Below are 25,760 nucleotides of genomic sequence, written 5' to 3' on the forward strand. Positions count from 1 at the left end.
GAGGAGGATTTTCAAGCTCTTGCTTCTCCTTGGCATTATCGCTAGCCATGACTCTTGCTAGCCCTGTATTTGTTACAGAGTAGAGGAGGTATGTAACAATATGAACGTTTCATATCACAGTTATTGTGCTATTGTTGAACGCACTCAAAAAGTCCATATGCACTGTGCACACACTGAAATCTTTTTAAATCTTGTAAACAACTAAAATAAATGGACACTTTTAGAAAACCCATTATTTTGCATGTTTTATGTTTCTTACACTTCTCTAATAATGTTTTAGTCTTTTTTATCTGTATTTTATCTGTTTTAAGGACTGAGATTTTATTGTTTTAAATATTGGTTTGTACAGTAGCACTTTCAGATTAATTTAAACAAAATGTTTGTAACAAATGCAGTCTCTTAATACTATCTATGACGGGTGTTGTGTCCTACTCTGTTCAGCGGCCCTTGAACGCGTTAAAATCCACGTCTTTTCAATCATTCCGAGAGACAATAATAGAGAGCACAGCTTGTAGGTTCAATGTGCCCATCTGAGGAGTACAGGTGGGAATCTTTGGGCACCTCACGATTCGATTACAATTCAGGAGTTACGATTTGATTAAAAATTTATTATTGATGCACCTCTAATTTATGTATATTGATGCAGTTTTACATTTATTTTCATGTCATTAAATAAGCATTTATCACTTATAACTTTTAAATAGAGTGCATTTGTAATAAGGAACAGTTCAATTAATTATCATTATATTTATTAACATGAATTGAATACAGTAATTTGTTAAGGACTTATGTTTTCATGTTAGCATTTAAGCTAATGAACTGGCGACAGTCAGTTCACAAATTTATCAAAGTGCAGTTACCAATCTCTGTTTTTCTATAATTTAAATTTAAAACAGTAATACTAACCATAGGGGTCTTTTCACCGCGGCAATCATTAACACCGTTTATCGTTACATCCCTACAGTGGACGCAAAAGCAAGTACCCTCGCTTTCTGTACTGCGTCTGAGAATCTGATGACAAACGTGTTACACACCAAGTCTCTGCAGCGCTTGTAGCATAGAGAGGACGTTGGAATTCAGACACAGTCGTGCAAAAAAAAAAAAAAGACACGGTAGAGACCGGCTGCGTTACCTGAGATGACCTCCAGAAGCAGCATAAGTTTGAGTCCATCCCTGAAGTCCTCTTCGATGTTTTCGATCTGTGTGCCGGCCTTCCTCAAGTGGGAGTTGCACCACGCCGTGAAGGTCTGCACATAAATGAAAAATCTGTTGTAAAATCAACTTTGACAGGACAGGAAGTATGCACACAATGAGGGCCACCACTGGTCGCAAAGACGTATTACCACCTTTTATTTACACAAACACTCGTCTTAAACCTCCCCTGTGTATATTTTTATTCATGGAGGTTATAGTGTTCTTTGTCCATGGACTCCATCGCAACTGAACTTTTCAGATTGTGTTTTCATTTGGTTTAGGTCAGTGATTCTCAAACTGTGGTACGGCTACTAATAGTGATACGCCAAAGAATTACAGTGTTTTATTTTCCCATATTCAAACACAGTGTTAATGTTCAAAATGTGTGAAATGTTACAGCAGCCAAACATTTTAAACTATACTTGCTAAATAAAACCTTCCATTCATCCATCTATCTTCTACCGCTTGTCCCTTTTGAGGTAGCGGGGGGTTGCTGGAGCCTATCTCCGCTGCATTCGGGCAAAAGTCGAGGTACACCCTAGACAAGTCGCCGCCTCATCGCAGGACCAACACATATAGACAGACAACATTCACACTCACATTCACACACTAGGGCCAATTTAGTGTTGCCAATCAACTTATCCCCAGGTGCATGTCTTTGGAGGTGGGAGGAAGCCAGAGTACGGGGAGGGAACCCACGCAGTCACAGGAAGAACATTCAAACTCCACACAGAAAGATTGAACCCAGGACTGCTCAGGACCTTTGTATTGTGAGGCAGATGCACTAACCCCTCCTCCACCGTGCTGCCCTCTGCTAGGTTTTTAATGAATACTTGGGCCTACTACGCTACTGTATTTTGTTGATCGTTATGGTGGTACTTGGAGAGCCCAGTGTTTTCTGAAAACAGTTTGAGAAGCACTGGTTTAGGTTTTGTCATATTCATCCATATCCTTCTAGCATAACCTTTCAAATCATTTCAATCCCGACCACTCGTGAGAACAGACCGAGCCCATCTCGCTTATGTCGAGCAGCGCTGACATTAATCCAGACAGGAATCAAACTAAACAACATCTGTGATACTTGTAATTAATTCCACATCACAATGGAGCAACAAATCACAAACAGGCGGATGGGTAAAGGCTGAAATCACACACGTACATGGCTTTTGGATTCCGCGATTCTGCGCTTCTGGTTAGCCAGCATTCCTGGGAAACATGCTTTTGATCATTTTATTTTGAAGGAGCGCGTGTCACCGTGGCGGGAGCCAGCCAAGACGCCGCGCTTTGTCACGCCACACTCAGACGCACAGCATGGATCTTTAAAAGCACTTTAGAAACATTTTCACTATCAATCATCCACGCAATTAACCCCGCCGCTGGCTTGAAAAACATTGTAATTGGGGGATCCTGGTGGCCCCGCCCCCCTTCTCACCGTCCCACTGTGGTCACCGGCACAAAGCGTCCATTGAGGGAGGTGGATAATGGCGCCCTTCAGCAGCTACCCCGGACTCCTCACCCCCAATAAACAGGGCAGGGATGTGGGGGCGGGTGGGATACATTTCACATAAACAAACAGACAAATTGAGGGGTGGGGAGGCCAGGAGCGGGACAACAATGCACCCGTTCTACCGCACACATGGCTGAATGCAGCAGGAAGTGCCGCTGCAATGACAGGAAGTTGACACTCAGATAACCAGAGCGCCACCATTCAGATGCTTGTCACCACACAGGAAGTGCACTAGCATCTATCACAAGTTTAAACTACAGCTGCCATCTTTGCATGAGTTTCCCAAAGAAACCTGAGTAAGGCAGGAATGGGACTATTTTTTTAGGGGGAGCTGAACATTCACGATAACTGCTCATCTGCTCTCGCAAAGCACTGCCTGATGCCGGATTCTCAGATAAATTACTCCTAAATCAGTGTTCCTTAACCATTGTTGGTCTGCAAGCACCCCCTAGAGCAGTGGTTTTCAACCACTGTGTCGCGAGATACAGTCTGGTGTGCCGTGGGAGATTATCTAATTTCACCTATTTGGGTAAAAAAATGTTTTTGCAAACCAGTAATTATAGTTTGTGTTGTTGTTATGTGTTGTTGTTGAGTGTCGGTGGTGTCTAGAGCTCGGCAGAGTAACCATGTAATACTCTTCCATATCAGTAGGTGGCTAATTGCTTTGTAGATATCAGAAACAGCGGGAGACAGCGTGCAGGTAAAAAGGTGTCTAATGCTTAAACCAAAAATAAACAAAAGGTGGGTACCCCTAAGAAAAGGCATTGAAGCTTAGGGAAGGTTATGCAGAACAAAACTAAAACTGAGCTGGCTACAAAGTAAACAAAAACAGAATGCTGGACGACAGCAAAGACTTACTGTGGAGCAAAGACAGCATCCACAATGTACATCCGAACATAACAAGACAATCAACAATGTCTCCACAAAGAAGGATAAAAACAACTGAATTAGACTTGATTGCGAAAACAAAGTAAATGCGGGAAATATCGCTCAAAGGAAGACATGAAACTGCTACAGGAAAATACCAAAAAAAGAGAAAAAACCACCAAAATTGGAGCACAAGACGACAACTAAAACACTACACACAGGAAAACAGCGAAAAACTCAAAATAAGTCACGCCGTGATGTGACAGGTCGTGACAGTACACTTACTTTGAGACGAGAGCTATAGTGATGCATGCTTGGTTATGGTTTAAAGTCCATCCATCCATCCATTTTCTACCGCTTATTCCCTTTTGGGGTCACGGGGGGCGCTGGCGCCTATCTCCTATCCAACAATTGCGACAACGACTTTTTACTGTCAACTGAGTTTAGTTTTTTTATGATTTCTGTTGGTGGTGTGCCTTCGGATTTTTTCAACGCAAAAAATGTGCCTTGGCTCAAAAAAGGTTGAAAAACACTGCCTTAGAGGGCCGCCAAAACATCTGTTCCTCAGATGTGGTCCGTATAGGCCGCAACAGTATTTAGTTTTAATACAATTTTGCAACGCTTGTGGCAGTAATGACAATCTCAAACAAACACAAGAATATTGGAGCTAAAGCCATAAAAGATTAAGCGCAAAAACTATGGCTAAAGTGGTGAAGTGAAGGCTTGGCGACATATTGATTAAGATATACCGACATATTTTTAAACAAGATATGAATTACCAAAATATTGTAATATCAATATAATTTATTTCACGTTAAAATTACCAAACACCACTTATTTGTTGCGTTCCTTGTTCTCCTCTGCTCCCACTCCATGGGCTACTAAACCCCTCCCCTTCCTCCTTCCAAGACGTGCTTGCACGCATAAGAATATCCATGATTGGTTGGTTGTTTACTATGGTGAATCACGATTGGTTAGGGACAGGCCAATCAGAGGCAAGCTAGGACGGGTCATCGAACCAGGAAGGGAAAATCACAAAGTTCCTGCCTGCACATGTATTTCTTTTATCTGAGTTTGATACATTTTGTATTATTTACACAGCTGTTATTTATTTTACGTAGAAATAATATTTTTCTATTTTATTTATGTTATGAAATTCTGTACTACTTAGTCTATTTTCTGTGCTGTTAATACCCATCTTAACTGAGTTAATAAAAGTGCTACCGAATATTTACAGTAGTTGTAATTCACTTCAATTTCACTGAACATCGCTTAAAAATTAATATCTTTATATGCATACTTTCACCGAAAAATATATCGAGATATATATCAAATAGAGTTTAAGTAAAAATATATCGAGATATACTTTCGTCCTGATCGCCGAGTCCTAGGTCTAGCTGTATTTTTATTTGCTCTTTAATTTTATTGGCAGTTTATTTAGAAAACATTTATAATTAATATTATTTAATATTAATATATATGTTTACCCAGATTTTTTTTTGCACTGCGTAATTGTAATTGTATGAGTCCCTTTGTTTGCAGTATTCATTTCACAAGGTTTATTCTGTTAAACTAAGTAAATTAGATATAATTATTGAATACAATTAAAAACAAGAGTAAGACAACTAATCTAGTGTTAATATTTGAGTGGGCTCTGGCCCCTCTGTAGTCAAAAAGGTTAAGAACCTCTGTCTTAAAGGACACTCTTGTCCCAACTTTACATGGGTGCTTACATGGATACCAATGTATCATGGCCAATTTCCTAAATCGATTAGATTTTGATTCAGAAGGTTCTAAATCGATTCGATCTGCACTCAAATAATACAAATGTCTCAACTCGGTTACAAAATCTGAATGTACTTTGTTTTTCTCTTCACCATAAACTGTTCACAGTTCCGTCAGACAGGGGGTAAAACAGAGAAATTTTATTGTGAAGGCCAGAAGTGTGCTCCTGTTTTTTTCTGCCGCACTTGACAGTTCTGTGTGCGGGGAGATTTGTAAAAAGTACTTCCCGATTTATGGCTGCTGTTCTTTCTTCATAATGAGCTTCATAAACATCTTACAAGACTCTCAGTTATAAATCCAATAAATAGAAATAACGGTTTTAGTCAGACAGTAGTTATAATTTAGTGTGGTTCACTTTGAGCACCTGGACGAGTCTCTTTGCCAACAAAATGTGCGATGGCCCCTAATACTGCATAACCATGGCCTGAAGAAAATTGCAATGCTTAAAAGTCCCTCACTTTCTTTTGTTTTGCCTCGGACGGCCTTAACATAGCGTGATACTGCTGCTACTTTACGCGCAAGACTACCATGGCGGGGGTGGAGGGAAAAAGATATCGCAAAATTTAAACGAGATTGGGCTATAAATCTTTTCTTTTTTTTTTTTACCCAGCCCTATTGAGGACACCAAAACACAAGCTGTAAGTAACATTCTGTCCCATGACCAACAGGAAGTTATACATGAGGTCTGTATTAGTTTTTTGCCTTATCCCTCACGTAAAGCGTGAAGAAAGAATTTACTACTATGGCGTTAACATGATGTGAAAAGACGTGATAAGTCCAAAAAAGAAAGAAATTATAATGTATTCTCAGTTCACAGATGCCACCTGGTGGTTATTTGAGCACACTGCAGTCCTGGATAAATCAACCAATGCCAACTTCTTAATGCTTCAGTCACACGCAGGATTCTCACAGGGCCGAGGCAAAAACTAATTCAGACCCATAGCATTAAAGCTACATACACAAAACTATGGCGTATCAAAAGCACTTTTAAACACTTTAAATCCTTCATTAAGGCGAGATTTCAGTCAACACAAGATTGTGGGACATCTGAAGCTAATTTAAAAAGCTGAAAAATAGTACAAGATTGTTTCATTGAATTTGACCGTTCCTTTAATAGAATTAAATCTCCTCGACTTTGTCTTCATATTCTGGACTGATCTGCGTAGCAAATTAGAGGACATTTCTTTGACATTGATCCGCACTGTGAGAAATCCACTCAGGAATGCAAAAGTCTGTCAGCTCGTATCATCCGCCATTCAACGTTAGAATGCCGCCAAAGAGCAGTAACGAGCAAACAATGTTCACTGATAAGGTTGTTGTTTGTGGACGCACTTGGCCCTCAGCCAGCAGGCCGCCAACATGGGTCCACTTCAAAGATGGCGCCCCGGCTGACGGAACAATGGCTTTCAAGAGGACAGTCTGGACTACAGAACCAGCGCTTGAGGACAACTGCTGTAGTTCTGCTTCAATACAACTACAGAATGCTCTTTTTTTTACCGTTCTATACTTGTGCTGGTTTTTTTTTTTTTTACCGGGCAGTACTGTTTGTTTCAGTTCGGTTAAGTTCTTGTGCCTCTCCATTGCTAAATAACCGAAAATTGGTTATCTAACGGATTTTGTCCGTTGATTGCTTGGCAGTAAATAGTCTACATCTTTATAATCAACAGGAGTGGAATGCTAGATTATGACCGATAAAGAATGTGTAATGCAGACACTGCTACGACTTGTCAAAGCAGCGCATTTTAACACAGCACTCCTTTTTGCTACTGAGGACGAAGTAAGCTTCAATCTTCCATTCAATAACAAGATGCGGTGCCACTTAAGTTTGATTTAGCTAACATAGGGATGTCCCGATCAATACTTTTGGCCTCCGATCCCGATTTGATTTGGCCTCTGATCTGATCCGATTTTGAGTCCCGATTCAATACTTTGACAATAGATTAAAACTGAAAATGTTTTATAGTAAGTGGCTAAAGTAAACACTAACACATTTTTATAAAGCTTATCCTATTACATTTAGAATTTGCTCTTAATGTTGTAAATCCTGTCCAGACACTTTTGTAAATGTTTGGGTATAATGTTATTAAACAAACCTTTGAAGTAATACAGAAATTTATCAGAGCTGTTTATTTTATAGTGAAATGTAGTTAATCAAAGAACTGGCACCCATTGGTATTAAAAAAATTATAGATTTTAAATCGAGAATCGTTTTGAATCATGAATTGATTCTGAATCCAATTGTCACCCCCAAGAATCACTTCATGTGGTGCCCAAAGATTCACAGCCCTATGTGCGCAATAAATTAAAAAAAAGGGAAAAAAAGCTATTGGCTCCTGTATCCAAGGACTCGGGCTACATTCACACTGCAGGATGTCCAATTCGGATTTGTTTGTGTCAAATCCAATCTTTTTACATAATCGTTTACATTAAACATCGCATTTTTTTTTTTTTTGCAATCTGACCCATATGCAGACATGACGCCATGGTGTCAGACGTGCTAGTAGGTCTGAGTCCTGGCGCATTTGTGGCAATTTCAAGGTACTTGGAAGAGACTTAACTTATTTTCTGCTATGGTGGTGAGGACTAGTATTTTAAAAGCGGCTTCACAATGTGGACAGTGTAGCTTGCTCTAAAATTGGAGCCGGTGTTCTGGCAAGACACGAACCCTCCTGGAATTCATGCAACTCTTGCATGTGTGCAACAAAGAATAGAGACATGTACTTGTGTGAGCATCCCTTTTGAAATAATCTTTAACGTGAGTGCAATCTTGAGCCATGTAAACACTGAAATGCCTTGGCTCAGCAGCTCATCCGTTGATTGGTATTTGCCTTTTTTTAATGATCTGCAATCTGATCCCATGATCGGGACATTTCTTGTTGACATCCAAATTAAACTTGTTGAGAATGACTTGTACCTTTGTGAGGGTTCACATTGTAGCAATGGAAATGACTGTTGTGTGGAATTAAAGTGTGTAAAAGAAAACTGTTGCTATGGCAACATCTTGGCTGCAAGGTCACGACGGATGAGAAGAGCTTTCTGCCGGACCACAAATAAGGCAGGAACACATCAACATGAGCACTGCAGCACAACAACAGTAGCCTACATAAAATTAGAACAACATAGTTGCTGCCAATCAGCATGCAGCACAGTTCATACTCTAGTGCGACATCTAGTGGAGGCGCCCAATATGTCACGGCGCTGCCAAGGGGTGTCAGCTTGTTAAGAGTGGGGCGCTCGTTAAGCAGGCGTCTTTTTGTCCTGGAGGAGTTCAGTGTGTCTGGAAGCGTTTATGTTGTCCGACATGTCTTCTCCTATGACAGATTTAGCTTCCATGCTCCACTGGTGCACGCCAAGGAGACGGTAAAAGATGGAGGACAATTAAAGCAGTCTGTTCTGTGTCCTGACCAGCAGGTATGGATCTTTCGACTCCCGCCGAAAGGTTGAAGGTGAGGCGTCAGCAAGATAGTCATCGTTTGAGAGAGGGCAATACATGCACACTTGGATAGAAGTTTGCCATGAAGAATGGGTAGTCTGCAGTTTAGGTTCCTCTCGGTTTGTACAATAGCTAACAAGGTCTCATGAGATGAGTGTTGTCCAAAGTTTTCACCGAGTGCTGGGGGACCGGTCAAATCACTGCATTGGTATTTGACTTTCTTGGTGTTCCAATTGACGGGCTGCAGTATTTAGAGCTGGGATATTCAATTAAATTGTTTTTGAGGCCAGCGTCCTTTACTGTCGACATTTGATTTTGGTATATTTATTTTGTCGAAGTTAAAATTACACTTTGCTACGTTAAAAAGGACCTTCTGGAAAATTGTCTCACAAGGTTTTTGAAGTGAACTCGAGTTGAATAGCCCAATTTATAAAAAACAGATGACATAAACGGAACCTAGAGGAACACTACGAAGTTGAACGAATGACTGACCATTTGAAATCAACAAGCTACAGCAAAACCTTACTAACATAAATCACATAATTAAAAAATGGTGTTATTTTCAAAAAAGAGAGAGGATTTAAAGGGATGCCTTGAGGAACGCCTCAGTGATGTAAATCATAAGTTTGGAACCCAGAGTTCAGTTGGCTAGCAATGTTAAGATGTCAATGCAAAGATCTGCCAATGTGTTTACAGTAGGGCTGCAACTAATGACTATTTGGATAGCCTACTAGCAGGATGTAACGGTATCAAATCTCACGGTACAATATCATCACATATTAATTAGGGCTGTGAATCATTGGGCACAACACAATTTGATTGAAATCTTGGGGGTAACGATTCAATTCGGAATCAATTCTTGATTCAAAATTATTCTCAATTCATAATCAATACTTTTTTAATAACATTGGGGGGCAGTTCTATAATTAACTACATTCCTCCATAAAACAGACAAAACAGTTTTGATAAATGAGTGTTTGTGTCACTTAATTGTACAGCAAACATGGGCATCTACATCAACAATATGACTTGCTTGGTTGGAAAGGACAGATGTATATATTTAAAAAAATGCATTTGATTTTTTTTTTTTAAATGTATCAGAATTGTTACAAAGAAGAATCAAGAATCGTGATTCATTCAAAAATAAAATTTTTGACACCTATAGTATTAAAACCATGGTAGGATATTCTGGTTTAAGTCCACCACCCAAAAAAAGGACTTAAAAATGTGTGTAAAATTAAGTAGCAGGAATGTTTAGGATAAACACGCTTACTGTAATTGAACACAAACATAATGCAAAAACAGAGTCCCTGCAGGTTTCAGCAAGTCAAATTTAAGACTGTAAGACTAAGACCATAAATAACAATTTAAGATGAGGCCAGAATAACTTGTAAGTATATAAATTAATTCACTGCTCTTTCATATTGGAAAAAAAACCTAAATGGTTAAACTAACTAAATACACCAGAAGACACTCTTTTGTAAACTCATTGAAAAACTATTAGCAAAGATTAAAACAGCCATTTTTCAGATTTGCCATAAACTGTTTTTGTGCAGAAGGTGCAGAATGCTTCATATCAAGTGTTTTCATGTAACAAACACCAGAATCACAGCAATGGTACAGTACAACAATAATATTGTTTGTGAAAGGGACTGTTAAAATCTCTGTTAAAGCTAAATGGTTAACTCTTGCAGTGTTTTTCCAACTGTCAGAATTGAACAAACAGATAAAAACATCTAAAGTACTACTTCTGTATCTGCACAAAGTTGTGGAAAAACAGACAGCTGACAAAGCGATTGTCTAAAAAGAAATACGGCGATTATGGCTTGCAAGCCTCGAAATACAATTTGGATGTGAATAATGTCGACAACATTCAGATTTTTTCAGCACATTTTGTGTATTGATTACATTTCCACCTGTTTTTGTGATTTTTTTTTTTAAAACATATTGCTAATAAACAAGGACTAAATTTTATTTAAGCATGCCAAGATGACATTCGAAAATCTTCCTTGTTTTGCTCACCCAACCATAAAGTAAGTGTTAACCTTTATAGCGTTTAATGACAGTAACTGTATAAACTTGGAGAAAAGATAAGGTTACTGAAATTTTCGGAATAAATGATAGAAATAATATGAGAGAATTAAGTTGTTTTTTTTTGATAGTTTTACTTCTGCGAGTAAAACTATCAAAAAAAAAAAAAAAAAAAGGGCTGGCCTGGGAACGCCTCGGGATCCCCCGGGAAGAGCTAGACGAAGTGGCTGGAGATAGGGAAATCTGGGCTTCCCTGCTTAGGCTGCTGCCCCCGCGACCCGACCTCGGATAAGCGGAAGATGATGGATGGATGGATGGATGGACTTCTGCGAGTACACTACTAGCACAGAGAAATTATCATGTGCTTACTGTATGTAATAGTATGATATCCCGAGTAAACATCTCATATCGAAATTCCGCAATTAACGCCACTTTACCTCCATAAGTTGTGCAATTGTTTGTGGGGTTTCAGCAGCTTTTGACATAAACTTATCTTGGACTTTTGACTTTTACATTATCGTTCCAGTCACCTTCACCGCAATGCTTACAATGCTTCCCTCCTTGAAGGCTCCACATTCGGTCCGGCTTAAAGCATGCAATAAATTGATTGTTCTAGGGCCACGAGTTAGTGTACTAGAAGTAATTCGGCTTTGCTGTGGGCTGTGGTTTAGTTTTCTTCGCTACTATGCGAAGCTGTAACAACACACCGCTGCACGCGCACAGCACACTAGCTGATAGCGCGCAATAAATTCCAACCAGGGCAGCACAGGTAACCTACTTTAGTTCTGTTTTGTAGTTACATTATAGCGTCCTCAAAAATCTAAACATTTAAAAGCAAGACTGAATGATTATTATTTATGAGATTTAGGAAAAATAATACATATTTTAAGGCCTTCAATTGAAATTGTTGGATGTAAGACTTTTTAAGACTTAAAGAACCTGCGGATACACTGTTTATGTAAAATTCACAATGGACGTTATCCTTTATAATGTTGATTTGATGTTTCCATTTTCACTTTTACAAACTTTAATGAAGGATGAAGTGTAAAAAAATAAAACGGAGGAAGGAAAAATTTTCAAAAGGAAGGAACATCAATCCTCAAAACTTCTGGAGCTTCTGTTTTTTTCATGTTAACTATGAACTACTAAGAAAAAAAAAGTCTGCGGGCTATAGAGCATTTTCTATTCGGGCTCCAGTACTATGTAATGCCCTCCCAGTAACAGTTGGAGATGCTACCTCAGTAGAAGTAATTAAGTCCCATCTTAAAACTCATTTGTATACTCTAGCCTTTAAATAGACCCCCTTTTTAGATCAGTTGATCTGCAATTTCTTTTCTTTTCTCTCTCTTCCTCGTGGAGGGGGGGAGGAGCACAGGTCCGGGGGCCATGGATGAAGTGCTGGCTGTCCAGAGTCAGGACCCGGGCTGGAGCGCTTGCCTGTGCATCGGTTGGGGATATCTCTGCTCTGCTGACCCATCTCCGCTCGGGATGGTCTCCTGCTGGCCCCACTATGGACTGGACTCTCACTGTTATGTTAGAGCCACTATTGACAGGACTTTCACAATATTATGTCAGACCAACTAGACGTCCATTGCACCGGTCTGGGGGGGGTCCTCTCCAAGGTTTCTCATAGTCATTCTCATCGACGTCCAACTGGGTTGTGAGTTTTTCCTTGCCCTTATGTGGGCGCTGATCCGCGGATGTCGTTGTGGCTTGTGCATCCCTTTGAGACACTTGTGAATTAGGGCTATACGAATAAACATTGATTGGTTGATTTAACTACCAGTCTAGCTGCACATCCAGGAAACGCGTAGCAAAGTCAGAATAATTAATTTGTTGACAGTGCGGTGTGAAAGCTGATGTGTTTGCTTTGCAATTCAGTAAACACAGTCTCAAAGGAGTATAACTTGCACAGACTTTAGATGTCTGGCTCTTGAAACTGCGCCCCGTTTCATTATGTATTTGAATAACCCTGCAATACAGTATTCAGGTGGTTTCATTGCTACAGCAATGGTGGCCCAAGATTCTTTGCACTCCAAAAAATTTGCACGTAGGAGGTCATCGGATAGCCGTGATATTGTGCGCGCGTGTTTTGAGTGTGCACGAGGGTGTGTCAAGTACACTTGCAAAAGGATTCAACAGGGTTTAACACATATTGCTCAACTGCTCCACATTCAGGGCATGATACACATTTGTAAATGCTCTCACGCACGCACACACACATTATTATGCACGTCAACGTCTTTCATCTGCATTCTTGATGAGGTCACCGTGAAAGCGAACGTTTTCAGTCAAGACGTTGACCTCTGTCATCACTCCGGTCTAGTACTTCATGTGATAACAAGACTATAATGTAATTACGTAGTGATGTCAAGTGTTTGAATCGTGTCACACCCCAACAACTTGTCACTGCAGCATGAACAGTGATTCACACACACACGCACGCACACACACACGCACGCACGTGCACACACACACGCACACACACACAAACACGCGGTTTAGGGCTGACTCAAACGGAGAGAAGCCGAAATGACAAACACAAGCTACAAACTGTTTGTTGTAAAATCACACAGACTGCGCTTGATATCGTGTAGTTGAGGTTGGAAAGAGGAAATGTACAACAAAACCGTGATGTTGGAACAATACAACAAGCATGTGTCCGTTAATGAAAAGGCTCTTTAAAGCAAAGTGTTCAAATACGGACCAGGTGGTGAGGGAGACTGGACAGGACCGCTAATATGGGCCAGGCTCAGTAAAAAATGGTCTGGTCTAACAAAGAACCCCTTCGAAGAGAAGGCCAATAATAAGGACTCTAATCTGCGACACGCAAACATGCTGGCGATCGACAAGCAGCCAAATCTCTGGGCGTGTTGTGTTTGTGTATTTCTGCATTAGAAAAAGGAAAAAAACGACTGCAGCTGCAGAAATGAAAAATTACCAAAAGCATTGTTTTTTTAGTTCACCTTTTCTTATAAAAGTAAACTTAAAAAGGTTCCCATAAATCATTGTTGTCTACATTTCCACCGTGACCTGAGGACTCATGGGAACATAATGAAAATGAATGACGATACCGAAAAAAGTGAATACGTTCACTCTGGCGTCTGTGATCACAATTCCTGCGCTTTTTTACCGCCTTTAACATCTTTTGTCTCTTTGCCATTCCCTGGGAAAGTCATCTTTGTGAGAAAATAAATACATAATTTTAAAAGTACCTCCAAGCAGTAGAGGTACATTACATGGGTAATTAAGGAGTAATAATTTGTTGATGGGCAGCACGGTAAAACAGGGGTTAGTGCTTGTGCCTCACAATACGACGGTCCTGAGTTCAATCCCAGGCTCAGGATCTTTCTGTGTGGAGTTTGCATGTTCTCCCTGTGACTGCGTGGGTTCCCTCCGGGTACTCCGGCTTCCTCCCACCTCCAAAAAAACACGCACCCAGGGATAGGTTGATTGGCAACATTAAATTGGCCCTAGTGTGTGAATGTGAGTGTGAATGTTGTCTGTCTATCTGTGTTGGCCCTGTGATGAGTTGGCGACTTGTCCAGGGTGTACCCCGCCTTTCGGCAGAATGCAACTGAGATAGATTCCAGCACCCCTGGCAAAACCCAAAAGGTAAGAGCGGTAGGAGATGGCTGGATGGATTTGTTTATAAATGTTTTGATACATTTTAAAATGGCAAACAATCTTTTTCTTTTTGAAACAATCATCTGTTGTTTCCTTTTTGAAAAACTAATTTTTCAAACAACTGAACAGCCTGCAAACTATCTTTGGAAATGACTCAACAGCGCCTCAGCTGGTCACAACAAATAGTGCACTCAATCATGTCAACTATATCAGTGGTTCTCAAATGGGGGTACACGTACCCCTGGGGGTACTTGAAGGTATGCCAAGGGGTACGAGTGATTTTTTTTTTAATATTCTAAAAATGGAAACAATGCAAAAATCGTTTATAAATATATTTATTGAATACTACTTCAGCAAAATATGAATGTAAGTTCATAAACTGTGAAAAGAAATGCAACAATGCAATATTCAGTGTTGACAGCCAGATTTTTTGTGGACATGTTCCATAAATATTGATGTTAAAGATTTATTTTTTTATGAAGAAATGTTTAGAATTAAGCCATGAATCCAGATTGATGTCTATTACAATCCCCTAAGAGGCCACTTTAAGTTGATGATTCCTTCTATGTGTAGAATTGTTTATTTATAATTGAATCACTTGTTTGTTTTTCAACAAGTTTTTTGTTATTTTTATATCTTTTTTTCCAAAGAGTTCAAGAAAGACCACTACAAATGAGCAATATTTTGCATTTATACAATTTAATAAATCAGAAACTGATGACATAGTGCTATATTTTACTTTTTTATCTCTTTTTTTTTCAACCAAATATGCTATGCTGATTACCGGGTAATTGAATTTAAAAAAAATTCACAGGGGGGAAAATCACTGAGAACCACTGAACTACATCAACAATTCTACAAAATGACATTCTTTTGAACAATCAAATAACACAATAACAAAAAGAGTACTTTTATTTTTAATATGTATTATTATTTATTGTGATAATTCCTCATGCGAACAATTTGGGACACTATAAAAGAAATTGATTAATAAAGCCCAGTGTTTTTCAACCTTTTTTGAGCAAAGGCACATTTTTTGCGTTGAAAAATCCAGAGGCACATCACCAGCAAAGATCATTAAAAAAACAAACTCAGTTGACAGTAAAAAAGTCGTTGTCGCAATTGTTGGATATGACTTTAAACCATAACCAAGCATGCATCAATACAACTCTTATCTCAAAGTAGGTGTGCTGTCACCACCTGTCATATCACACCGTGACTTATTGAGTTTTTTGCTGTTTTCCTGTGTGTAGTGTTTTAGTTCTTGGCTTGCGCTCCTATTTTGGTGTTGAATGTCATGTTTGGATGTACATTGCGGACGCCGTCTTTGCTCCACAGAAAGTCTTTGCCGTCGTCCAGCATTCTGTTTTTGTTTACTTTGTAGCCAGCTCAGTTTTAGCTTTGTTCTGCATAGCCTTCCCTAAGCTTCAATGCCTTTTCTTAGGGACACTCACTTTTTGTTTATTTTTGGTTAAAGCACTAGATTCCTTTATACCTGCACACTGCCTCCCACTTTTTCCGACATCTACAAAGCAATTAGCGATTGGCTGCCACCTACGGATATAGAAGAGTTTTACACGGTTACTCTGCCGAGCTGTAGACAGCACCGGCACTCAACAACAACACATAATTCAGACTATAATTACTGGTTTGCAAAAAATATTTTTTATCCAAATAGGTGAAATTACATCATCTCCGACAGCACACCAGACTGTATCTTACTGCACAGTGGTTAAAAAACACTGGTATAACCAAACTTGTACTGTGTTCTGTCGTCTCACAAACCAACATACACACACATACACAGGACAGTTTAGTTTTTTTTACTGATAATTCCTTACACCTCTGTAAGCGGATACGCAGCCTGCTACTGTCCAGCCACCGCGAGAACTGGACACCCTCCATGCAGCCGTCTAACTCCTCACAACCCTCACTCCTCCCCCAGGACACAAAGAGACCCCGGAAGGAAGGCTTGGAAGTGCACCCGAGAGCGTTTGACAAGTGAAAGGCCTGAGACCAGAGAAACAGCCTGCAGCTAGATGGACGAACAGCTGTTTGGAGGTCAGCGCTCCAATGGGAAGCTGCTTAAAAAACATACACGTACATCTAAACACACACACACAAGAGGGGGAAAATGGTGAAGGAGTAAGAGTTCTGCTGCAGACGTTCCGCTCAACTCATTATCCTTTCAAGTCTGGACAGGTTATCATTACCATGTGTGCACTAACACACACACACACACACACACACGCACACACGCACACACGCACACACACACACACACACACCAAAGATCCAACCCTCTGTGTCATGTGCTGACAAGTTACACACACACACACACACACACCAAGAAGAAAGGATGAGGCAACTCATAGCACTTTTGAATGAACCAGATCGACCGCTAAAATAGAAATGTGGATGCAAATGCTAACAGACTAAAGGTTAGCTGTGAGGTAACACAAAGGCTAGTCATTTTTAAAAATGTTGTCCAAAAGTAGACTAAACTTTACTCCAAAGCCCAAACAGAGCATTCAATTGGTAGTCTTGGTTTTCTTTAAGTGATTTTTGCTTTGCAACAGCAAGAATAAAAAGATGATAACCACAGACATTTTAACGAGTTCATTAGTCAAAAGTAACGCCTTTGCTTGACAAATGATATGGATTGACTTTTGGTCAAAATGAATTAAAGAATAGCTTGTGGAATAGATTTATGGATAAAAAGGATTGCTGCTGTGAAGATATTTGGTAAGCTGCTTACATGACGATAGCATGTCGGAGTCCCCCACAAGGGGGTTGGACGGTGGGGGGGACAACACAGCAGCCATCCTAATCCCGTGCATGTTAGTATGACTGCAACATGATCCCTAATAGTCACAGGAAGCAACCTCCTGGACATCTGCAACTGTGTGAGCATGAACCTACCTTTGTCCAAACCAATAGGCTGTTTCTTTAATAGTAAACATGGCAACGAAGCACTAAACTTAAAAGGCGACGAGAAAAGAAAGAAGACAGGAAGTGGGGATGAAGAAAAGGGGGGCGGCAGGTCGTTCTGACTAAATGTCAAGCTGTGTGGTTATTTGTTCATTCGTTTATGTCACTTCCTGTCTTTGTTGCAAAGAACCTACAGACTGACCGAAACACTTATTGAAACTGACTTCATGAGGACGCTAAAGCGCAACTTTTTTTTTTTTTAAACATATTTTCAACAGATGAGTGATGATGAAGGAATGGCAGCAATAATACAAGAGTCCACGCCCTCTCCAACCGTGCCCACAATGCTGCAATACTTTGCGGTTCATTGCTCCATCCAACATTTGTTCAGGTGTTGCAGAACTATATTTCAACACATATTGCATGCACTATAATGACACTGTAGCTGCCTAGCTGAGGCAAAGTTGGCATTTAAATTTGGAACGCCACAAAAAGATTTGGTGCTACATACTGTAACTTTGCTTCTTAGACACACCACATGCGCACCTTGTCTGCCAGAGAATAAGAAGACATGGCAGGTGGGATCTATGTTAGCGAGTATTCAGACCAGGGTTCGGTGGAAACTGTATCACGATTAGGGCTGGACGACATGGCCTTTTTTTAATATCTCGACATTTTTATGCCATATCGCGATACACGATATATATCTCCATATTTTGCCTTCGCCTTGAATTAACACTTGATACATATAATCACACCTGTATGAATATTCTATGTGTCTACATTAAAACATTCTTGTTCATACTGCATTAATATATGCTTATTTTAAACTTTCATGCAAAGAGGGAAATCACAACTAAGTCAATTGACCAAAACTACATTTATTAAACAGTTATTAATCAGTGGCCCACACATTCATGTCATTTCCAAAACAGAAAGTGCAAGATTGTCAGAGACATTTTAAAACAAGCTATTAGTGCACTTTTGTGCATGATGTCACTAAGATGACATATTAGAACAACACTAAATTAAAGTGCACTTTTTGTACACACCACTGCAATAGTTTAAAATAAATAAAGTGCACTTCTGTGCATGATTTTGTGGGCGTGTGGCACCGAATGGAGATGTTGACATGCGGAGTAAGCACTCTTCATTCTCTAGCAGGTCACTCTTCAAATGATGCTACATATTAGCAGTAATTCTACTTTTTGTAGCAACGCTTTAGCACCACACTTGACAAATTACGGTTGTCTGTTCGACATATTCCCACTTAAAGCCAAACCACCGCCAGACGATGGAGCCCCTGCTGTTTTTCTTGGGAATTAATTCTCCCTTCAATTGTTACCAGATGCGCACCTTCTTTCTCTCGTATTACCACTCGCAACACAGCTAACGCTAGCCATGCTGCTACCTCCCTGCTCCGCGAGGGCATATACGTATGTGATGTATGACGTGACAGTATGAGACATAAGTAAGAAGGTGTGCTTGCTGTCTGTGAAAAGGAGAGACAGGAAAGAGTGATAAAAGCCTGTAGTGTAATGCCCGCAGCTATAAGCAACTGCGTGAGAACGTACACTCGAATATCAGGATAGTCATTTTCGATATCACAGACACAAACCCGCGATATATCGAGTATATCGATTTATCGCCCAGCCCAAAGCACGATATAAAAGTTTTATATTGGTCGATACCGATAATTATTGACACTGTTTATGACCTATCAAAAATAAGCAGCAGGAGAAAAATATAACAAATGTAAACTTTTTTTAATATGTAACCTACCTCTGATAATAATGCCCTCAAGCAATCAAGGCAGAAAAGACAAGTCAACACAAGCATGGAAAACAATCAATGTAAACAAAATACTAAGATAACATCGAACACTTAATAACCTCTTAAAATGAAGGTGCAAAAATAAGGAATACTTAAGAAATGCTTAATAAAGTGTAACAAAATACTGCAAAGTTTGAAAGGAGAAATATTTTTTGCAGGTTTAGTGCCAAGAAGTTACGGCTGTGCTCAAGGGTAAGGACAGCTATGGTGGTCCACATTGGTCTGACTACGGTCTGTTTGAAAAAAATCCAGAAAATTGCCATGCTATCAAGCTGACTTTTCCTATTATATCGGCAACTTATTTGCCCTCTATAGCACTCATTTTTGGTTTCTCTTCTCACTCTATGCAAAAAATCAACCGCGGGACAATGAGATGGCGCAACCAATCGTAATAGTTGATACTGTTACCGGATAGGATGTTAGTTTGTCACTCCCACTGATCGGTGACCACTTTCTGTGTTGCCCAGGTGCCTTTGTTCATGTTACCAAGCTTGCTTTGCAAATTCCGGTTTCCAAACGCATCTTTTATTGATTAAGTGTCTATCGGGATATTTTACGGATGATAGAGCACAGCAGTGTATGAGCTGCACCCACTTAATTTGAGAAAAATATTAATCTCCATATGTTATCCGCACCGAACTATAAGCCGCAGATTTATATGTTGTGAAATTAACTATTTACACAAAAAGATTTGATAAAATATTTATGTGCATACCTTAATTGTTTCCAAACGGTGTCTGTAACACGGCAGCAAAACAGCGGCTCAAATAAAACGGACGTCCTCGTCATTGACCTACTAGCTGCGTGAGCTAGTTCTTTAACCAGTTAGACTCACTAACTCCACGGTGACATTTTGCTGAATTTACTAAATAATTAGTGAAACTGGAACAATACAAAAAGAATGCCATGGTGAAGTAATAATGCTAACAGACACTCGTAAACGAGTTAGCATATTAGCTAAAGTTAACGACCCCTAGCTTCATTACATTATGATAGCAGGTACAAATATGCATGAAAACAATCCTACAGAAATCCTACATGGGACGGTTTAGTAAGTGTGAATAGATATTGTTATATTTTAAAACTTACAAACATTGGTTGGAGTGATGAAGGAAGAATCTATCAGAGTGAAAACGGTATGGACGATTAGAAGACAAAATGGCACTTTTACCTCCGGTTCAAAGTTTAAACATCAAGTAACACCTCTAGGCATTCACCCAGCTGCACCTGCAGTGAAAAAACTTGTTCAAAAGATGGTGCCATAGTACAAATAATAAGACACCGTTTAGGTGTCTTTGCATGTGTTTAATGAAAACTACGTTTGTATTTGCTTTATGGCCGCCAGCGAAGACAAATCCGTAAATTAGCTGCACCGTTATCCATCCATCCATTTTTTACCGCTTGTCCCTTCCGGGGTCTAATAAATAGTTTACAGTACTAATTTAGTTTTATCACCCAGCCCTAGTTTTAGGAAGTTTCTCCACTCTAAATACTAGGGATGTATTGATAAACAGATTAATATTGTTTGATACAAACTCATAATCAATAACCTCGTGGCATACATTAAAAACTAAAGGCAGGAAGTGTTTCTTACTCAGCAATCAAATAAAAGCAGTCAGAAAATGAGACATATTCACTGCGGGGGCTGTAAACCCGACATACAGGACACCTCCTCAAACACAAGGTAAGGATGCGTCACACCACCGTGAAAAGAGAGGCGTTAAAATTGTGCAGAAGCAATTCACTAGCATGCAGCCCAGCCTTTGACAAGCGATGGTCCTAAGAAGACAGAGCCTGGAGACACTACTGTCATTTTATATTATTTGGTGAAATAAAACTCCCAAAACTATTGATAACAGAGCTCCCCTTCTCCGTCTGCACCTCACCACCAAAAATCATACCAAAGACTATAAAAATGGGATCTATTACCTCCCTGCTTGGCACTCAGCATCAAGGGTTGGAATTGGGGGTTAAATCACCGAAATGATTCCCGAGCACAGCCACCACTGCTGCTCACTGCTCCCCTCACCTCCCATGGGGTGAAACAAAAGGAATGGGTTGAATGCAGAGGTTAATTTCATCACACCTAGTGTGTGTGTGACTATCAGTGGTACTTTAACTTAAAATAGATTGTCTACTATTGTCTTTTCAAATAATTCAGTGAGTGCAAAAGTACAACCAAAGGGGTTCAGATTACTATATATTTTTTACACCCACTGAACATTAACAGAAGATGATGAAATTCTAGTTAATATCAGTGCAATCAGGAAGGAAGCGGTAACATGTTCACACATACATTATTGGAAGAGAAGTCCTAAGCACAACAAAACAAAGGTTTATTATCACGATTCTAAAAATGCAGAAGAGAACAGGATGGAATCGCATTAGAGTAAATCAGTGCTGGCACTGGTGTTCACATTTCTTTTCTTTTTTCCGCAAATCACACCATTGCTACTTTCCCTCTGCGGCCCAATCAGCAGCCAACTAATCCACTTCCTGCCTTGAGAGGCGCGTTACAGGAAGCAGCGTGGGCGGAGGGCGTCCATGTTCATTGTCCAGGAATGCAGCAAACGCGTCCAACGGAACAGGAAGCTAAACATTAACCCCTGAGCGCGTCCTGCAAACCGCCCTGAAGACGTGCGAACCTGCGATCAAAAGACAAAAGCGCAGGGGATGCTCACAACGGCGTGTTGGCTCAGATGATAAACAAATGAGTCATGCGGCGGGCCGATACAGTTAGTTTTTTCAGGTCGGAAACTTGAACGGAAAGAGCAACTTCATTTTTGGTTGAAGTGTGGCCGCAAACCGCTTCAAGCTTGTTAGCGCAAGGTGATGTCTTACTGTCTTCAGCTTATCACACGCTCACAATCACCACAGCACACTAAAACAAAAAGATGGAGGTGCTGCAGCTGCCTGGGATGAGATCGTAAATCCTGATGAAAAACGGCAATTTGAATAACGACAGGTCACATTCTCACACAAATCTTGCAGGAATGCATTGAAGTAGATCAGCTGGAATGGACTTAATGGAAAATATTCATCTTGTGGTAATTAACTGAATCGCATTCATCAAAGTGAGAGTATTTTAAGAGTGTCCTTTTTGTCTGGTGTGAGAACAGCATCAAGTCAAGCAGCATAAACTTGTCAATTTCATCCACACGTATTTACCGATTCCCTCACAAATACACCGCAAATTAGTCGTGGAAGACAGAGTTGTTGTTTTTTTAAGTTTAATTCAAAGATGTCAACATTTACAACATGTTACACATAATTCCATACTTGCCAACCTTGAGACCTCAAGGTTGGCAAGGTGGGGGTGGGGGTGTATAGGGGCGTGGTTAAGAGGGGAGGAGTATATTTACAGCTATACATCCATCCATTTCCTACCGATTATTCCCTTTGGGGTCACGGGGGGCGCTGTTGCCTCTCAGCTACAATCGGGCGGAAGGCGGGGTACACTCTGGACAAGTCGCCACCTCATCGCAGTATGTGTAGAAATCTTTATTTATAATTGAATCACTTGTTTAGTTTTCAACAAGTTTTTAGTTATTTTTACATCTTTTTTTCCAAATGGTTCAAGAAAGGCCACTATATAGTCATTCTCATCGACGTCCCACTGAGTTGTGAGTTTTTCCTTGCCCTTAGGTGGGCGCTGATCCTTGGATGTCGTTGTGGCTTGTGCAGTCCTTTGAGTCACATGTGATTCTGGGTTATATAAATAAACATTGATTGATTGACTTCTAAGTCAATAATATTCACCTCCTTGGCAGCAAACAGACTTATTGTAATAATTCAATGATTTTGAAAATTTGAAGTATGAACATAGGTATGGACAACATTGCCCAAAAAGTGCTGTATCGCCCAAAACTAATGTAAAGTATTGAAACAGCTGAAGAATAAGTGCTTATTACGTTTTAACAGAAGTGTAGATAGAAACATGTTAGAACAGAAAATAACCAGATATCAACAGCAAATTATTAAGTAAAATAATAATAGTTTTGACAAAATAATACAACAGGAAATGACACAATTTGTTACCGCATATGTCAGCAGTTAAATTAGTAGCCTTTGTACCCCTTTTGGAAATAGTTTCATTAAAATGTACAGACCAGATAACATATATAAATATATATCCATCCATTTTCTACCGTTTATTCCTTTTGGGTTCACGGGGGGGCGCTGGTTTATATATATATATATATATATATATATATATATATATATATATATATATATATATGTTGTTGTTTTTTTTCACCAGGAGGCTGCATTGTATATTTTGATATATATTTAAAGCCAAAACTGTCCATTTCTTTGGGGACGTCATATACAGTACGATTATCTTGAAAGGATGTCTCACTCTGCTGTGAGTTGTTTGCACCAAACCAAGGGACTTCATGACTGCTACTATGTCACAAGGTGAAATATTTGCCCAAATGAAGCAACACGATACTTGGAAAAGGACACTGATTGACTGACGACAGCATACAGGCTTCAACTCATTGACTGGAGCTGGTAAATCATTTTTTAAAATATGTATGGATTTTTAGAAAGGTTCTCCCAATGTTGAGACAATTATGGACAGACATTTTCCATATTGGACAACAGCTTTTGTTAAACTTTAACATTAACTCGGCCAACTTTGGAAAAATGACAAATGAAGGTCCTCATGCCGGTGTGTCCAGAGTCCATTCTGAGGGTTTGGGGGGCATTTGTAGCCCCTGGCATGTTCGAGAGCAGTGGTCCCCAACCACCGGTCTGCGGACCTCTACCGGTCTATGACACATTTGCTACCGGGCCGCAAAGGAACAATAAAGATTTTATAAACGACCGCATTTTCTGAAATGTAAAGGTAAACAGCACTTTTTGGGGCATTTTTCGCATCATTCACATTCTTCTTGTGAGACACGCACACACGTTTTTTTAATGCATTCTAAATTCTAGCAAGAGTCAGCGAACAATGGAGTCTAAAAAACATGCGAAAACACCCATTAACGTTTTATATATACACTGCAAGTATATATGTAATGAAGCGACATTCATAATAAAATGTAATACCGTATTTACTTGAATTGCCGCCGAGGCGCTAATTAATTTAAAACCTCTTCTCACCCCTGCGCTTACCAAAGGCATGCGGTAAAAGTAAGCATGCGCTAATTATTTTAAAACCTCTTCTCACCAAAGCTATGCAGTAAAAATTTGAGTGTGATGTAAGCTTGGACCTTAAATCCTACTGAATAGCTCTTAATCTTCTTCCCTTTATGCGATTTCAAATTACCAGTATTAAAATCAGCCTCCTCCATTTTGAAAATGATGACAGGAGAAGTGTCACTCGTGACGTCCCGAGTTTGACCAGGCGGTAATACTAAGCATGCGCTAATTATTTTGGGAAGCGAGTTTGACCCGGCAGTAATTCAAGGCAGGCGCATACTATATGCCCTGCGGCAATACAAGGAAATACGGTTTTTACATATTTTGCTCATTTTAAACATACTGCGGTGCATCAATTTCACAGACGCAATCACGTTTGCTTTCCCCATCAACAAAAACAACACTACTAATCATTGCAGACTTCATGAGAGATGACAAAGATTACTTTGGGACAAATGATGATCCACAACCTTATATTTTTGAGCCTGAATGTATGGAGTATAAGCAACAATTTTTAAAACCTGAGTGATAAGCATATCCAGCAGGTAGAACTATTGCTGAGTGCTAAACAAGAAATTAACTACAAATATGACAAAACAACCACCGATCGTACAATTTCAGCGCTCACCAGGATAATTCGATGATAAATGTATCCTAATTCTCACACAGCCTTAAAAAATAAATGAAAATAAAAATTGAAAAAAAGATAGTTGTTTTGTGTCTTTGTTGCCATCTCCGGGTCTAAGTTGAATGTCGAAGTTGACCAACTTGGTTTAAGGGCCACAACCTTCTACCATACAAGTGAGAGCCATGATTTATAATCTAGAATTAACTTTCACCAACTCAGAGGCGACGCAGCAGCTCAGTGTGTCAATAGCAGCATAAGCTAGTTAACTCTCTGTGATCACGGTGCCGCTAAAAGTAGATCCTCTGTGTTAGCGCTTCTAATTTCAATACCGCTAATACTTGGTTAATTTGCAGGAAACAGGATGCAAGTAGTGGTTTTTTGGAGTTTTTTAAGAGGGATTTGTAGACAAAATGCCATCAACCTACCAGGCACCATCTCTTTGCAAAGAAACAAGTCCAAGGCTATTACTAATTCCGCTTTATGGTTGGTTTTATTTTTCATGCACTTATTTTTGCTGTATTTATGTGCCACGCGTGTAAGGCTGGTCCGTAAAAATAATGCATACATTAAACCGGTCCTGTTGCCAAAAAAAAGGCTAGCCCTACTACAAAGAAAAAATCAAACATGACCTCATATCAACAATTCCAAACCATTTGCATGTATTTTTATTTGGTGTGCACGATAATATCCAACAGATAATTATGGGGCTAATATGACGAATTATGACATCATGACCAATAAAGCAGATGATAAAAAAATAACTGTTAAACTGA

General features: G+C 39.7%; 1 protein-coding gene across 4 annotated transcripts in view; it reads right to left on the bottom strand.

Moving 5' to 3' along the window:
• LOC133536876 (alpha-actinin-4) overlaps positions 1–25,760 on the bottom strand; it is a 97,967-nt gene that overhangs the window by 39,654 nt on the left and 32,553 nt on the right. For all 4 annotated transcript variants that reach the window (XM_061877535.1, XM_061877536.1, XM_061877534.1 and 1 more), the window contains exon 2: positions 1,133–1,247. In XM_061877535.1, coding sequence (XP_061733519.1) covers positions 1,133–1,247 — 115 coding nt within the window. The remainder of the gene's footprint in view (positions 1–1,132; positions 1,248–25,760) is intronic.

This window comes from Nerophis ophidion, linkage group LG18 (assembly GCF_033978795.1).
Source record: "Nerophis ophidion isolate RoL-2023_Sa linkage group LG18, RoL_Noph_v1.0, whole genome shotgun sequence".
Lineage (NCBI taxonomy): Eukaryota > Metazoa > Chordata > Actinopteri > Syngnathiformes > Syngnathidae > Nerophis > Nerophis ophidion.